The sequence below is a fragment of the Stylophora pistillata genome, chromosome 7, assembly GCF_964205215.1.
Source record: "Stylophora pistillata chromosome 7, jaStyPist1.2, whole genome shotgun sequence".
NCBI lineage: Eukaryota > Metazoa > Cnidaria > Anthozoa > Scleractinia > Pocilloporidae > Stylophora > Stylophora pistillata.
Window position 1 is genome coordinate 25,839,952 of NC_142525.1, and position 16,376 is coordinate 25,856,327.

Here is a 16,376-nt window from a genome sequence, read left to right on the forward strand (position 1 = left end):
TGTATGCCAAAGAGCTATATCTAACTGCGCTATATCTAACTGCACATCTAACATACACGCACACACACACATTTATATACATGAGGTAAGCCGCCTCCTCCTAAAACTCAAGCCCAGCAAGTCCCCTGGGCCTGACCTTATCGCGCCGTGCATCTTAAAATCGTGTGCATCGGAATTAGCACCTTCGTTGACCTATATGCTAAACAAATCGTTCTCTGCTGGCCTCCTACCTGATGAATGGAAACACGCAGATATTACACCTCTACACAAGAAGGGTCCTAAGTCTTCGAGAGAAAACTATCGCCCAATTTCCCTTACTTCAATCCCTTGTAAGATCGGTGAAAAAATTGTTTTCGACAGGATGTTTAATTTCTGGCGTGAAATTGACCTTATCAACAACAATCAATTCGGCTTTCTGCGAGGAAGATCTACTGCAACTCAATTATTATCAACGTTTAATGACTGGGCGAAATCACCAAATCTCTCCACTCCTACCGACGTCGTCTTTCTCGATCTTGCTAAAGCCTTTGACAGTGTCCCTCACGAGCGGCTGCTTTTAAAATTAAAAAGTAATGGCATCGACGGTTGTCTGCTTAACTGGCTCAGACATTTTCTGGTTGGTCGCAAACAACGTGTAGTTATTAGGGGATCTTGCTCTGATTGGTCGTATGTAACCTCCGGCACTCCACAGGGGACCATCCTTGGGCCTTTATTGTTTTTGCTGTATATTAATGACATAACAGAATGTGTATCGTCCACAATCAAATTATATGCAGACGATACGAAGATCTATAGAGAGATAATTGACCCGATCACAGATTGTCAGCGTCTTCAGGAAGATCTTACCAATATTGGCGAATGGGCCTGTAAATGGCAACTACGTTTTAACGCGGATAAATGTGAATCTATGCGAATTACACATTCACGTGATAAGTCAGTGACCAATTATTTCTTTGGACAGCCCTTGAAAGACGTAGATAAATTTAAAGATCTCGGTGTTATAATAACTAAGGACCTCTCATGGAGTAACCACATTGGTATAACTGTGAACAAAGCGAATAAAGTCCTAGGTTCTATTAAACGCTCGATAGGCACCGCTAATGCAAATATTTTTTCTATGCTCTACAAATCTCTTGTACGGCCAATTTTGGAATATGTGGTACCTGTCTGGTGTCCTTACCTCGTCAAGGACATCCATGCTCTTGAGAATGTACAGCGAAGAGCTTCAAGACTTGCTTTAAATCAACGCAAAGGAGACATGTCCTACGAAGACCGATGCAAATTGCTAAAATGGCCTACTCTTTCCGACCGTAGAGCTTATCTATCTTTAATTGAGTGTTATAAAATTGTTTTTGGTTTTTACCATTTAGATTTTGGAAACTTTTTTGATTTTGCCACAACTAGATGTACGAGAGCAAATCATCAGTGCAAACTTTACGTCAAACCAGCAAGACTTAATTGTTATAAACATTCGTTCTTCATTAGGATTGTTAAATTATGGAATGAATTACCAAGAAACATAGTGGAAGCTGATAATCTTCAGCATTTTAAATCTCAGCTTAAATTGTACTTAAATATTTAATTATAACTAAGTATTTTATTTTCATTTAGACTTATTTTTTAGAGAGTTTTCACATAGGGATAACCTCTTAACTTCCTTTTCTGGAAGCATATTTTCCATTTCCTCGTAGTGTATACATAGTCTGCTTCTGGAATAAATAAAGTATGTATGTATGTATGTATGTATGTATGTATGTATGTATGTATGTATGTATACATATAAATGTGTGTGTGTGCGTGTGTGTGTGTGTGTATCTACGTTTTTTCCATAAAGGATGTTTACAGTAGACCTCGACTCCAAGAACTCAATCGCCTCGACCTTGCCGCAGCTAAAAAAAATCGATCTCTACTTTCTTCAGTTCGCTTGCTCCATTTTACGAAAGGAGTGCGCAATCGATTTGGAGAATAAAATCATAAAATTTTGCTCCTTGTACGGGAGTGGTTTGATGCAGATTGTTGGATCGTTGATTTGACAAACGTTCCAAGACTCCCTTACTCATCACAGACTCTTCATTCGGTCAATTTTCAAACAATTAATTGTTTCTGAAGTATGAGGCAATAAAAGAAATTATTGATTTTTTGCTTTCAAGCGATATGCGGTACCAGTTTAAAACTCGAGCTCCAATCCCAAGATAGGCTACTTGTTAAAATAATATTTAATGCATCTAATTAGCGAAATTGGCAAGCTTTTCTTCAAGCGTCTACTCCCAAAGTCCATGGTAGATAAGAGGAATGAAGAATTCCAAGTCAGCTCCTTTAATTTGGCTGTCGAAGCCACCGTGCAAACAAAAACGTATCTGTTGTAGCTCACAATTCACAATAAAGCAAATACTGTCAGTTTTTTGGACTCACCAAGTAGACGAACGAGGCGCAAGAAAGCACATCGCTGAAGGTCTGATCGACGGCTTTCCATGATGGCGTTTCTTCCAATTCCCAAGTTAGGTGCTTACACTTCTCGATATATCCCTCTACTACTCAAGGAATTTCTGTTCTTGAGAAACGTTTTCCTTCAAAGACGTGACAACATCGTCTTAACAATATTCTTTTACCTTTTGCCTTTGACCTTTCATTTGTAAAGAATTACAGGACTCTCGATTTGATTGATGTCTGTCATGTTAACTCGTACTCAGGTCAGGTTCTTACGTAGACTCCAGTAAGTTTCAGATTATATTTCTCTTTCATATACCAAAAAATTTTGCTTTCTCAATCAAGTCTGTTGAAACACACCCTGACAAATGAGCTGCCTAGAATAGAGCAAAAAAGTAAAATTACGAGGCCGATTCACAAAGAAAATAATATAATTTTGACGCTGATTGTAGCTCTCAACTCCCCCCTTCCCTCCCCCTCCCACACACACACACACACACACACACACACACACACACACACACACACACACACACACACGCCACCCCACCACGCCCGTGTGTGGTCTGTATTAGTTACAAACGCAAACACACGCATTGGGCAGGGGCGCTGGCTAGTCTGCGAACATCTATGGATGGAATTCCGGAGGAAGACAAGTCATAACAGGATATGCCAGCGCAGTTGCCTCTTGACCAGAGCGCGAGTCAGTTCAGAAACTCTCATTAGATCATTACAGAAAGTGTATGAATTATCAACCAACTTGATTCAGATGCAAAAAATCTTAAAAGGGGTAAAGGGCGTCAAAATTTCTCACTTCAACAAACTTTTTCACATGAGCCCCGGTTCCATCCACCGTTATAGCAATATTTCGCCGCGCACCTTGCCACAGCTTAAAATTCTAAAAGAATTCTCAGAAATCTTAAAATTCTCAGAACTCTGAGGTTTAAGGACCACTTAGTGTTTATTCAAACGTAGGCTGGTTGTTTGTTATGTTATTTGTAAAATTGCAAGGCTCTCTGAAAGTCGATGTTCACCTTTATTTACGGTTGAAGGTGACATCAAAATGTAGTTTCTCTAATTTCAGGCGTTCATGAGGAGCGCTTATAACCTTGCTGTCGAGGTGTCAAGTGAAAAAGGCGATATTGGATTTGTTGTTCGTTATCATTTTACTTCCGGAAGGTAAAAGAGTGTGAATCCTGCCCTCAAGTATCATCTTTGCACGCAACTTATTTGTATTATTAGCCATATTTTTTACTACCCAGCAGTTCATAGTTGTCCGTCCTGTACACACTTTGTTCATTCTTTTAGTTTTCCGTTCATTTTTTTTTTTTTTTTTTTTTTTTTTCAGTTTTGCTCTTCGACCTCTGAAGACGAGAAAAAACTGGACTCCAAAGAATTTATATATCCCCGCCTCCAGCCCCGCCCCCTTGCGTCTCAAGGGCGGCTTCGAGTTTCCGGTCTATTCTTCATGTTTAGATCACCTCGACTTAATAAATTTTCCCTTTTTATCACATTTCTGGCAAACAATCCTTGATGATTTGGCCTTCCGGTGCGTCACCCCTTGAGGTGTTATAACGAACAACTGCACAACGACCAGGTATTTGATCTGGACGGGTAATAAATCTCAAGAGCTGTTTACACATATTTGGGTAAGGGCTTTTCCGCTTTTCCACGCTGGCGAAAAGTTTCCATTTCTTTTTAATCTCGATGCTGTTGCGTTATTCTAACACTCTGTTCAATGCAGCCGCTAGCTGTCAACCCAAGAATATGTTAAACATGTACCTCTGACTTGTACACCATTTTAAGCTTGTTATCTTTCCGTACAGCAATCAGAAATTTGCACGAAAAGCCGCATTTAGCGATTGTTAGTCCTAAATTGTAATCGCGATCAAAATGTCCCTATTCTAACCACAACTGAGAACGCTGATCCATTCCGATCATTCTTGACGACAAACTGACTGAAGAAATCTTTGTTTTATATTCCCTGGTGGAAGACGAGTCAGTCAAATGAGTCAAGACCAAATTCGTCTGGGAGTGCCTCTGGGGGAGTCACTAGGGGCAAGCCATGCTTGCATAAACCTGCTGGCCAATCAATTTGACGTATTAATCTCACGTGACGGAATAGTTAGGTGACGTCATAAAGAAAGAGAGGTTGCCGAAGAAAGTTTTGTTGTTCGAAGCTATTGATAAGATCCCGTGACATAGAAAAAGGAAACGTACATCTTGTGTTTCCTTTCGCTGAAAGTGAATTTAAAAACTGGTGTCGTTATTTATAAAGAAAGATAGTGTTATTGTTTGTAGTGTACTTGTAATAATTCGTATTTTAAGGGAGAGACTGTGTGCATATGGCGGTGATGCCCGTTGCGAAACAAGATTTTGTCTCTTTGGAACCGTTTGTTCATCAAGTCGGAGGGCATTCCTCCATGATGAAATTTGACGATGTGTCTGTCTGTAAACCTCTAAATCAACGAGAGCATCGCTTTTATGAGGAACTGCCATCAGAAATGCACCCCTTCACTCCGAAGTATCGAGGTAAGCCAAATACTTCGTAATTGTTTTTGTCGCTCTCCCCCGGGTAGAAATTTGAATTTTCAAACGTTAGTGGTTATTTCATGTGTTTTTTGTAATCTCTTTATGTTCTCTCTTCTCAACTGTTTTCAAAACACCGTAGTTGTCTATTATTGTCCAGATTTTGCTCTCCTTGCTATGGAGACAATTGCAGCAATACTTGTCAAAATGAGCTTTCCGAGATCGATATATTGATGCTAATAGGATATAGGACCGTATCATTCATTGCAGCAGCGCATCCACATTGTTGAAATTCTGCCTTAGGCTTGTATGCGATTATCCAAAAAACTGCAGTGAATTGGGAACAGTGACTCTGTATTTTATTTGCAGAAATTACAGTGCTATCAATCCTCAGAACTGCGAGACGTTTTTGCCCAGATGTCGTTTAAGTCTGCTTTAGTTTTCAGTGATCTTTGTTCCTGTCAGCAATTTTCTCTCCATGCCAGAAAGCTACCCTGGCGTTTTCTTGTAACTTGATAAGCATGTAATTCAGCATGAACGGAACCGGTCAATCAAGGCTATTGCGTCGCTGTATTTAAGTTTTGTGTACGATATAAAATGCGGCATTTTTCGTTCCTTATCGTGGTAACTAAGTTTGCAACGACGAGGACAAGTGCGTTGTTGGCAAATGTTACTCAACCATTAACTTTGATTGTCAATAATCCTTTCAATCGTATTGGTCTTTTGTTCGGTTGTTGTTATCTTAAAATCATCTCAATCGCCTACAAGTTAAAAAAAAAAAAAAAAGAAAAAGAAAAAAATTTCAGTGTTGATTTCAAAGCAATATGATTTGAATATTACGTAACGTCAAAGTGTTTACTAATCATCCTTCTATTGCGACTGATTCTGCGCTGAATTATTCCCACGACATCCTGCCTCAAAGCCGAGGAGAAGGATTAAGTATTGTTAAGCTTAAGACGATGTTATTTTAAACCCGTTTCCCTAAAAATAGCAAAATGTATCTAAACTAAATCGGTGGGCATGGATTTATCAGTATGATATGATATTTTTCGTGTTTTTATTTTCGTTTCGTGCTTATTTAGTTACAAATATTATCACCCCTCCAACGACAGGCATACATCATTTCTCACTAAAATTCTGTTTGTCACTCGCACTGCTGGATTTTTTTTTTTGAGAAAATCTCTTTAAAAATTCAGGGCTCGACGCTAACGGTAGCCAACTAGCCGTAGTCTAGTAGAAATTCAGTTTTGCCAAGTGGTTTTCGATTTCCACTGGCCAGTTGTTTGGCAAGTAAACAAACTGAAATTGTTGTAACATATCTAAGTTGTCACTAGCCACTTGGCTAGGGAGTTGAAAAGTTAGTGTCGAGACCTGCTTTTAAAATTGCATGTATGGTATGAACCAAACTGTTTGTTTTTATTTAAAAAAATTGTCATCCCTGTTAAGTTCTCCTGCTATGGCTGCCAATCTGTCAAAATCTGAGGGACAGATTATTTTCCTTTCCACCAAAAAAAAATAATGATAATTGCACGGCCAAGGTTAATGGCATTTCTATTTGTGCACTGGATTACAAGACATGTGATTTTGATAATCTTTCTGTTGGATGATTAAAGAATACTGCAAGAAGCACAGTTGAGTTGATATTTGTACCTGAAAAAGTTTTCAGGTGCTAATTATATATTGTTTTTGTTTTTTTTTTTTTTGTTTTTTTTTTTTTTGCGGATTATCTTAGTAGTTTAACATTCATACTTAATATGCAGTTGAGTTATCTCCTTTTGTAATTTCTGGCTTATAGCCACTGGTTCATTATGTTTCTGGATTGTGCTATATGTATATATAAATCCAAAGATATAATCTTTTCAGTTCCTGCTGTGAAACTACAAAAGATGATAGACATCAAAATAATTTCGCAGTGGCATCCATGGATGCATGATTTAAATCAAAACTATTCCTTGTAGAAATACCACAGTAGATACAATATGCACATCAGGGAAGCTGGTCAGTAGCCACATGCAGCCTTTGACAGTCTATTTTTAAAACATTTTGTTAGAAGGGATCCTCCGTGCCACAGATGTGGGAAAACATTGCAAAATTAGATCAGTTTTTGGTAGGCTTTTTTGTGGCAGAAAATGAGTGATTAAAGGAAGCAGTGTGGCCGAGTGGTCAGTGAGTCAGATTCGCGATCCACTGCTCCCGGGTACGAGTCCCGCCCTGACCACTACCTGGATTTGTTTCATGGTAGATGCGAGTTCAAATCCTCGGCCATGCTCGTAAATAGCCAACTGATTTGCCTTCGGCCAGTTGGAATTTTTAATAACGTCATGTTCAATTTGAATTAGGTTTCAGTTGTTTGCGTGGACCACAATGAGATCACTACTGGTTCTACCAGTAATTGTGTAATCCAATAAAGTCATTATTATTATTATTATTATTATTATTATTATTATTATTACTATTATTATTATTATTATTATGTCATTATTATGTAATGCAGAGAATGATTGGTACTAACTTGGGAAAATTCAAATAACTTGGTCAACTGTAGCTCTTTTTTCTTAAACATGAAAAATTTTGCAGATACATGAAGATGTAGTCTTCATGCAAATGATGTTTTCAGTTTTGTGGTTTTTGAAAATTTCAATAATATCATTGTGGTTTTGCATGATTTTGAGTGGTTTTGTTTCAATTTAATTTTAGAATATTTAATTGTAGTTTTTGGAAATATAGTTTCTTGGAAGTTTTTCACTTAAGTCCAGTAGGTTCAGTCATCCACCTCTGTACTTGCACTTGGGTCCAAAGCAAGAAAACGGTTATGGAGATATGATTTTATTTTATGGCTAAATTACCCACTCCCCAGTTGGAAGTGGTCCAGCCAATTGGGGTTTAAATAGTTGTGATTTTACACTGTGTTCATTGAATTTCATAGACTTCTATACTTTTTCGTGGCAATGCCACTCTATCCTCATTGCTGTTAGCTCCTGAATTTGTCATTGTTTTTTTTTTTCTCTGTTGGTAGTTCTGATTATGTGAAGTGATTTAATTAAAAAGTGAAGATGCAATAAAAAGTTAGGTTGGTAAAATCCCCAATTACAATCAGGACTCAATTTTGTTATTTTTCATTCCTCAAAGAATCTGACAAGTTCTTGAAATGTATGAACTGAAAATTAAAATCTTCCAATGCTACACAATTCTAGCTGTTTTGTCTGGCACCGTTTAATTAGTGATCTGAAATATTAGGATTGGAATTTTTAATGCATACATACTAGCCAGATGGTTAGACGGAAATATTCACTATTAATAATGAGTTCCCCACATCTTGGATCATTATTTTTTGAAAGTTCACAAAATTGAATGCACGGAAACTAACCTTTTTGCCAATAATGTCAAAATTCTTAAAAACTGAGCAGTAATTAATTTTGGAAGCAGTGCTTCTTCACAAAGTAGGAAAACTTGATCAAGATTCCAAATTTTGGAAATATTAAAGTGGAAAAAAAGATTGGTGGACAAAAATACAAATGATGTGTTAGTACAATGCACATGTAATTATGACTATGAAGAATAGAGAAGCTTGCTGCTGCTGAACTTTGTACTTTTAATATTCATCTACTAGAACTGCTACACAGGAGATGATAATTTTAGATTAACTAGACAGTCAACTTAGGATTAAATATAGTATCCTTTTCCTTAGTGTCTGCCTGTTGTGAACATTCCTATTACTTTGCAGGAGCTTAAGAAAGGGGGCTAAAAGTATAAAATACACAATCAATATAAAGATTGCAAGATGTTTTTTGTCTTCTGTTGCTGTCTGTAGTGTCATAGCAAGAACCAGAAACATAAATAGCCAGTGGCTATAAGCCAGAAATCACAAAAGGAGAGAACTCAACTGCATATTAAGTATGAATGTTAAACTACTAAGATATTCCATGAAAAAAAATTAATTTTTCTGTGTACTGTCACTCAGGTTTTCAAGAACACTATTAATGGTATACATTTTTTGTTGTGGAAAAAACTGCAGTGTTGAATTGGAAAATAGTGCAAGGCTTCAAATTGAGATACAGGTTGTTTTGAACTTCTGTCTGGCTAAAATACAATACAATAATACTATGTTCTAACCATTTGGCCCTGGTTTTTCAAAGCCGGGTTGGATACGTAACCCTATCCACTGGATACATCTTTAGCGCAGCATGTTTTTTCTATCACCTACCTGCTGGATAGCGATTTATCAGTTGGGTATAGCGTTATCTGCCCTTTACACAACTGGGCCCTGCATAGTTAATTGAGCCCTTTTCCGTTGTTTTTGGTTGTCTACACAGAAAGGGGGATTTTTCAGAATCTACTGGCTCTAGACAAGGTTTCTGATGTTATGCTTTGAAGCAATTACTTGGCACAATTTAAATACATCATTAGAGAAAAACTGCATAGTTAATTAAGGAAAAAGAATTGTAGCACAATCTGAAGGGGAAAATGAGATTTTGATTCATTGTTCCAAAGATCAATGTTATTTTTATTATTATTATTATTAGGTCATTTTCTGTTTTGGGACTAAGGACAAATAGTAAACACTGTTGAATGGGGCAAAAGTATCAATGGTTTCATTATTTTATATTCTTTTTGTTTTTCCCACATGCCTGCTCTGCTATAAAATGACAAATGTTAAACCCTAGAGTAAGGTTTATGCTGTGATTTACCCAAGTTAAACAAGAAGTGATAATTGAAACCTTCATTTGTGGTTTGTGATCTTTGGCAGTCACTTTGATTATTTTGAAAACAGGCACTGGTAGCCGATAAAAAAAGGTTATCTTTGTTCTAGTTAAAGGTTAATTAATAAGTGCTTTCTTATGATATAATGTGGGCTGGAAGAAATCATATGATGACTTTCTTTTGTAAATCACAGGCCATTCAAATGCTTGTCTAGTCAAGGAGGTCTTAGCCCTTTAACTTCCATGAGTGACCAAAACATAATTTCCCCAAGTACATTATCAATACAATATCAAGTAGAAAAGGAATGAGAATTAAGAAAAATATCAACAAGAGGATAATTAGTGGATCCAATACCAAATTCTCCAAGCTAACATCATAAAGAATTGTATGGCAGACAGTGCAAAGAATTACTAATTAAAATTAAATGAGATCCTGGTAGTGAAAGAGTAAAAGAGCATCTAGAGTACCTCCAAACTTCCAGAAAACCCTGTAATAAAATCTATTCATGACCGGAAGTCTCTTTTCTTTATTTCAGGAGTGGTTTATGTAAGCTTTGAAGAAGACGAGGATGGTTATATCCATCTGACAGCTCACCCAAACAAGTTAGCATTAGAATGTCAAAATAAAGATGGCTCTTCCAAATTCAGCTGTAGCACAAATGGTAGTTCCTCAGACAGTGACAGCAGTGGAGAGGAAGTGATGGGATCACCCCAGCTGAGGTCACCAAGAGTTGGTATAGTTGGATCAGTAGAGACAGGTCCATACAGGTACTCAAAGAAGTATAATGTTTTTGTTGACTTAAGATGAACTTCTGTTCAATATAGTTCCAGAGGTGAACATCTGACATATATTAAACCTTTAATTCCCAGAACTGATTGAAGTGTTACTCTCTGCGTGTGTAATATCTCTCAACATTCAAAAGGACAGGCCTATGCTTATGAACAGAAATAGCTCTTTTAGGAGCCATCAAACTTGCAAGAACGATCATGACAAAATTCTATCCTTATGTATTGTCCTACTGTAAAGTTGTATTTAGTTTGCTCTACAGACTGATATAACATAAATAAATTTTTGATGACCAGTGTTAATTTATGTAAAATTGCAACTCACTTACAGATGTTCTTGCAGATAAGCTGCAGAAAAATTTTGAGAAAAAAGCTGCAGCTTATGAGCCAGTATTTATAGTACTTGGTGACAAAGGTGAAAATTACCCACCTTGAACAAGCACCCCCTCTTATAGTACGAAAAGTTGTGTATGCAGTCTGTTGACCTTGACTAAAGGCCACCTTTGATTGAGTCGTATATTAATTACATTTTACGTTTATTATATTATATATTATATTATATAACAACTTTATTTAAATAATAACATATAACATATTATTATTAAAAAAGGGTTATAGAAGGGAGGAACTTAATCCTATTATGAACCTTGACAAGTGTAGAAGCAAGCTACAATGGTCATCACATATTAGCATGAGGATAGGAACATCTGACATGACACTCAAAAATGACAAAGAATGCATACAACTGGCTGAAAAATTTTTTTGCAGGGTGCGACTTCGGAGTGGAAAGCTAGAACTCATAAGCACTAGGAATGAAGGATTCTTTGATGCAGGAGATATGACTGATCACTCATCAGGTAAATAGTTGTTTTAATCTCGTATGATGTGGTGGAATCTTGTTAATCTGGCCACTGACAAGTTCTTGGAAAATTATGTTGCTAAACAAGAGTGAAGCCTCATCGGCAATTACCAGCCGTGCAAACATACCTTTACTTGACTTGTCTCAAATAAATTTGCTACCATCCAATAGCAGCTGATCAGGTTACAGGGAAGGCATTGGTGGTTGTCAGTAGAAACAACTGTTTGCTTTACCTCTATAGATCATGCCTCCCACGGGTGGCCTGAGAATGAAATCTTCACAAGCTGCTATACTGGAAGGAACAGCATTAATGGTAGAAACTTGATGTCATTTCACCATTTCACTCCTAAGATTTAAAGATCATTTCTCCCCAAGAGATGAGAATACAAGATTTGTAGAGAATTTTGAAGTGATTTATTACATCAAGAAACTTAAGTCTTCCTAGGGAAGTGTGGCCATTCAGTGACTTCAGTCCTATCAAACCTTCCTTTCAATGAAAAATTGCTTTTTCAACTAAAATTTTCCCAAAACTTGACTTTACAGTAATTGCAGTTACTGTATTAAACCCCACTTAAGTTTTATGACTCATCGCTACCGTAAGCATTTGCCCTCAAATCTTAAGCATCTATAGGTTTTTAATTTCTAAAGAACAGTGATCCATAATACCTTAACAGGGTAGGGGCCCATCTTAAGTTCAACAATGACAGCCTTGTTAGGTAACTTTTTTCTTTAACTTTCAGGGAGTGCAGGTGCAAATCCTTGGAGTTTGCATTGTCATAAGGAAGAAGTAAACAAAATGAGAAAACTGGGCCCATCATCTAAAGCACACAGTATCCTTTAACAACTGCAAAGTTATAATAATTATTGATTTCTAAGCTTAAATATTACTTCTGACTGTGAAAGCCACAAGAGTAAGTCTCCTTAATCCAGTTGTGTACCGTATACATATCAATTTCCTTGAGCTTGGCTCACACTTGTGATATAAGAACCTACTAATGATAATTATTACAAAATCATGACAAACTAGAGAAAAGATAATTGTGCTAATTAATGTATCAATAGGCTGCCGTCATGTTATCATATCTGCATTGATCAGTTCACATTATTTACTTATGACATATAAACCTCCCTATGTTTTGTCATTATAAATGCCCTCATGTAGCTAGCATAAACCTTGCTTATCATCTTATGTCTAAATACTTGCAATTCTTTATAACAACATTTAATGACCTTCCTAGAATGGTAGACTTATTTTTGCCCACATTTAATCACTGGTATGGACACCAAGTTTATGCAATCACCATGATAATAAAAAGAGCCCATGATTGTTCAATCAACAAATTGGAAATTTAGTCACTCCACTGCAACTTTGCTAGTCGTGCTGTGTTGTTAGTAACACCACTGCCTGATTTTCTTTGCCTGCTCATGAGTTGTCAACAAGGTACCACTTTTGAACCCTTGCCATATCTTTTTTTTTTTTTGGAACATTCAATTACTGCTTCTCTTTCTTTTGACATAAATACTGGTATGCTGTTTATTAATCTTAACTGAACCTAGAATACATTGTTTTGGAAAATGTGGCTTTCCAATTTTCTTCACCTTGTATTCTGGACTTAAAAATGGGAACGCGGCAACATGGAGACGATGCAACTGGTGAAAAAAGAGATCGACTTATTGCCAAAGTAGAAAAATCTACGTCAAAAACTCTTGGAATAAGAGCATGTGGTATGCAGGTGAGATTTTTAATGTGCTTTAAGCACATTGATTTATTCTTTGACCTAAAAGTACTTAATGGCCAAGAGTGTTGTCATACTAATGTAATGTTCTTGAATCTACCATCATGCATTATTTATTCCATTTTCACTGCAATTACATCATTACATGATAATGAAGATAATAATTTTCAGTTCTATAGGATCAGACTCGTATCAGACCCAAACTAACTTTGATAACGAAAACGACCTGCATATAAAAATCGCGAAAGCAGCTACTAGTTCATATAAAAAGAATTTTTAAAAAATACCTGCATCAAAATTATCCTTATAAAAGTAAATTACATTAAAAAAAATATATGAAAGGGGAAATGACACTCTTACTCTAAAAAACTGTAAAAACAAATTTTAAAAACATCTAGGCTATATTTGCCATGGCATTGTGAATTAAAAAATCTGTAATAATAATAATAATAATAATAATAATAATGATGATAACGTGAAGGTGTAGTCTGATCATCCAGGTGAGTGTAGTCCTGAGAAGGACTGTTGTCGGTGGTAGTGACTGACATTTCGACAACCTGTGCGGAAGTCATCATCACTTGACTCTGATGATGACTTCCGCACAGGTTGTCGAAATGTCAGTCACTACCACCGACAACAGTCTTTCTCAGGACTACACTCACCCAGACGATTAGACTACACCTTCACATGTTACCCCCAGGTTCAAACCATTTACTGCAATAGTGATAATATTAATAATAATAGTATTACTAATTGCAACAACAATAAATTGATAAAAATCAAAGACCATAACAAGGCAGTGGAGTAGACTAGAAGGGAACTGATGAACCATGCATGCTAGTTGACCCATTGTGAAAAGACTAACTTACAAAAGACTAACTTACAAACTAGCAGCCTTACTAGCGCTAACACTCAAAACATCAGCTTTTTAACTCTTTGTGTTGGCCAATTTACAATTTCAACTTATTTGATATTATAACCAAATTACCTTGCTTAACCCCCACTGACACAGCACCACAGTTTCTTTAGAAACTTTCACCCTTTACTAACTAACTGCTGATTTTTAGGGCAACATTGAACACTGAATGAACTTCAGAAGTCATCCACCTATAGTTGTATTCCAACTGGAAACTTGTAGTTGAAGAAGCAAGTGGTACCTTGCAGACAACCAATTTTCAAAGTTAAACACAATTTTTTAGCCAGTTTTGTGTAACAGCTGGCACCAAATATCAGTTGCCCTTTTCTTGGTTGGATGCACAAACAAAACTTGATTTTAGATTTTACCATATCACATTGGCACCCATTTCAACTGTTAGCAGTATCCATGGGAATACAGTATAACTTGATTTGTTACTTACACATTTTTTTTTTGTTCCAAGGTATACAAAAAGAATTCAGGAAGATTTATGTGTCACAACAAATATCATGGACTTAAGCTTCGTGAAGAAGGCTTCAAAGAGGAATTGATTACTTTCCTTCACAATGGACAACAGTTTAGAACAGAACTAATAGAACCTTTACTTCAAAGGCTTCGAAAGTTGTACAAAGTCATTGAGAAGCAACACTCGTTCCGTTTCTACTCAAGTTCCTTGTTGTTAATGTATGAAGGAGACATGGACGATTCAGTTGAAACAACAAAGAGTTGTAGTTCTACAAAAGAGAGAGAAAAAGGCCAAAGCAAGGCAGAAACACCAACCAGCAATCACAGTAATTTAAACAATATCAGTCAGTGTTTCAGTCATCGCTGCAAGGTTGATGTCCGAATGATTGACTTTGCTCACACAACACACAGTGGGTTCTCTGGGGACCGCACCCGTACTGGACCTGACACAGGCTACTTGTTTGGTCTCAAGAACTTGATAAGACTTCTGGAAGATATCCAAGAAAAATACCATGATTTTACAGACACCAGTCCTGATTCTAACCTATGATAATCCTTATTAAGTTCCAACCTGAGAATATCAACAAACTAATTGATCCAAATTAATGTGCAGTCCCTGCCCCTTTCATGTTGGGTCTTTGGTTGGTTGCCTGATCCCTTCTATCAATTTCTTTTTCAATGTTTGAATTTTGGAACTCTGACCCCAGCCTTGGTAAGGCTGGGTATGTTCATATCCTGGTACCTGACTTTGGTATATTTTAGTGCATGCAGGTTTGGACCCAAAATACAAAATTCTGTAGGAGATACTAATTCTTGAGATGAAGTAAAACAATCTTCTAATTGACATCAATGCACAAAATAAATGGTAAAAAATTCAGTTGAAATTAAAGTTTATGAAAACAAAAGTGAATATTCATATTGATTAGTATTAATTATGTATACTTACAGAATATTAATAATTTTGATTCACCCAAAGAATCTTTGCACAAGGCAGCTTAGTAGTACCATATTTTCTATTCTGATCACTATTAAGGAGAAATGTTGTGCTTTCATTGAAATGGTTATGTTCAATATATAGAATATGGACAGAGCTGAGTAACGTATATATGCACACGCCAGGTTTTGGCATGGAAACACAGGTTTTGAGTCATTTGCTTGGTTGATTTCTATTCTGTTGTTTTGAGGTGTCTTCCTTGCAACCTCTCTCTTGTATAACAACTTAGAAAAGCCTTGTACACCCCCTAAATATTTTCAAAAATTAATTTTCTCTTTAAAAACTTTGGAAATGGGAGAATGCCTTTGATGACAACAAAATGCCTTGGCTTCAAAATGCCAGCTCCTTATTGTTTTCGCAAATTTTGCTAAATTTTAAACCTTGCACACTCGAGCCGATGTTGTTGACCGCATACCTTTGACATTAATCAGCTCTGTCTAGAATACACAGTAAGTATGAAACTGAAAGTGGTAAAGGTCACAATTAATACCACTGCTGCAATTAGGGTCACTTACAAAACTTCCCTTTACCAATCACATTGTTCAAGACAAATGATGATTCTATTCAGTACCTAGGATCAAAATTTTGGAATTCACTGCACCTTTTGTATAATCATATAGCTTAGTTTTGTCTAAGTGACTTTTGTAATAGCAGTTGCACTGTAAACATGGAAATTATTATCAATTTTATGTGGATCATTCAAATATTGTTCATGCTCTATAATATCCAAGGATTTCATCAATATTGGCAATTAGTTCGGATGGGGTTACAGCAGAAATGGTTTCTTGTTGCTATTTATTATAACTAAGTTCACATGAATTAAATGAAACCTTTCATAAGTATTTATTTGTCATTATTTTGTACAAATTAAAATGATGTAATGCATTTAAAAAATGTCCAATATCAGCGAGCAAATTACTTGCTATTTTACAATTGCACAGAAATTCCACAATTGGCTAATAAA

At 36.4% G+C, this 16,376-nt stretch overlaps 1 protein-coding gene across 2 annotated transcripts; it reads left to right on the forward strand.

The window, feature by feature from the left end:
- The first annotated feature begins 4,560 nt into the window (after positions 1–4,560).
- On the forward strand, positions 4,561–16,254 carry LOC111335596 (inositol hexakisphosphate kinase 1). Of its 2 annotated transcripts, XM_022941552.2 has the most exons (7): positions 4,561–4,959; positions 10,193–10,424; positions 11,211–11,299; positions 11,543–11,614; positions 12,042–12,131; positions 12,859–13,034; positions 14,417–16,254. In XM_022941552.2, exons 1-7 carry the CDS (start codon positions 4,773–4,775, stop codon positions 14,966–14,968), a joined length of 1,398 nt encoding a protein of 465 aa, XP_022797287.2. In that variant the 5' UTR covers positions 4,561–4,772; the 3' UTR covers positions 14,969–16,254. The 2 variants fall into 2 exon arrangements, with proteins under 2 accessions (XP_022797287.2, XP_022797295.2); XM_022941560.2 differs by lacking the exon at positions 11,543–11,614 and having other exon boundaries at positions 4,562–4,959.
- The last annotated feature ends 122 nt before the right edge of the window (positions 16,255–16,376 follow it).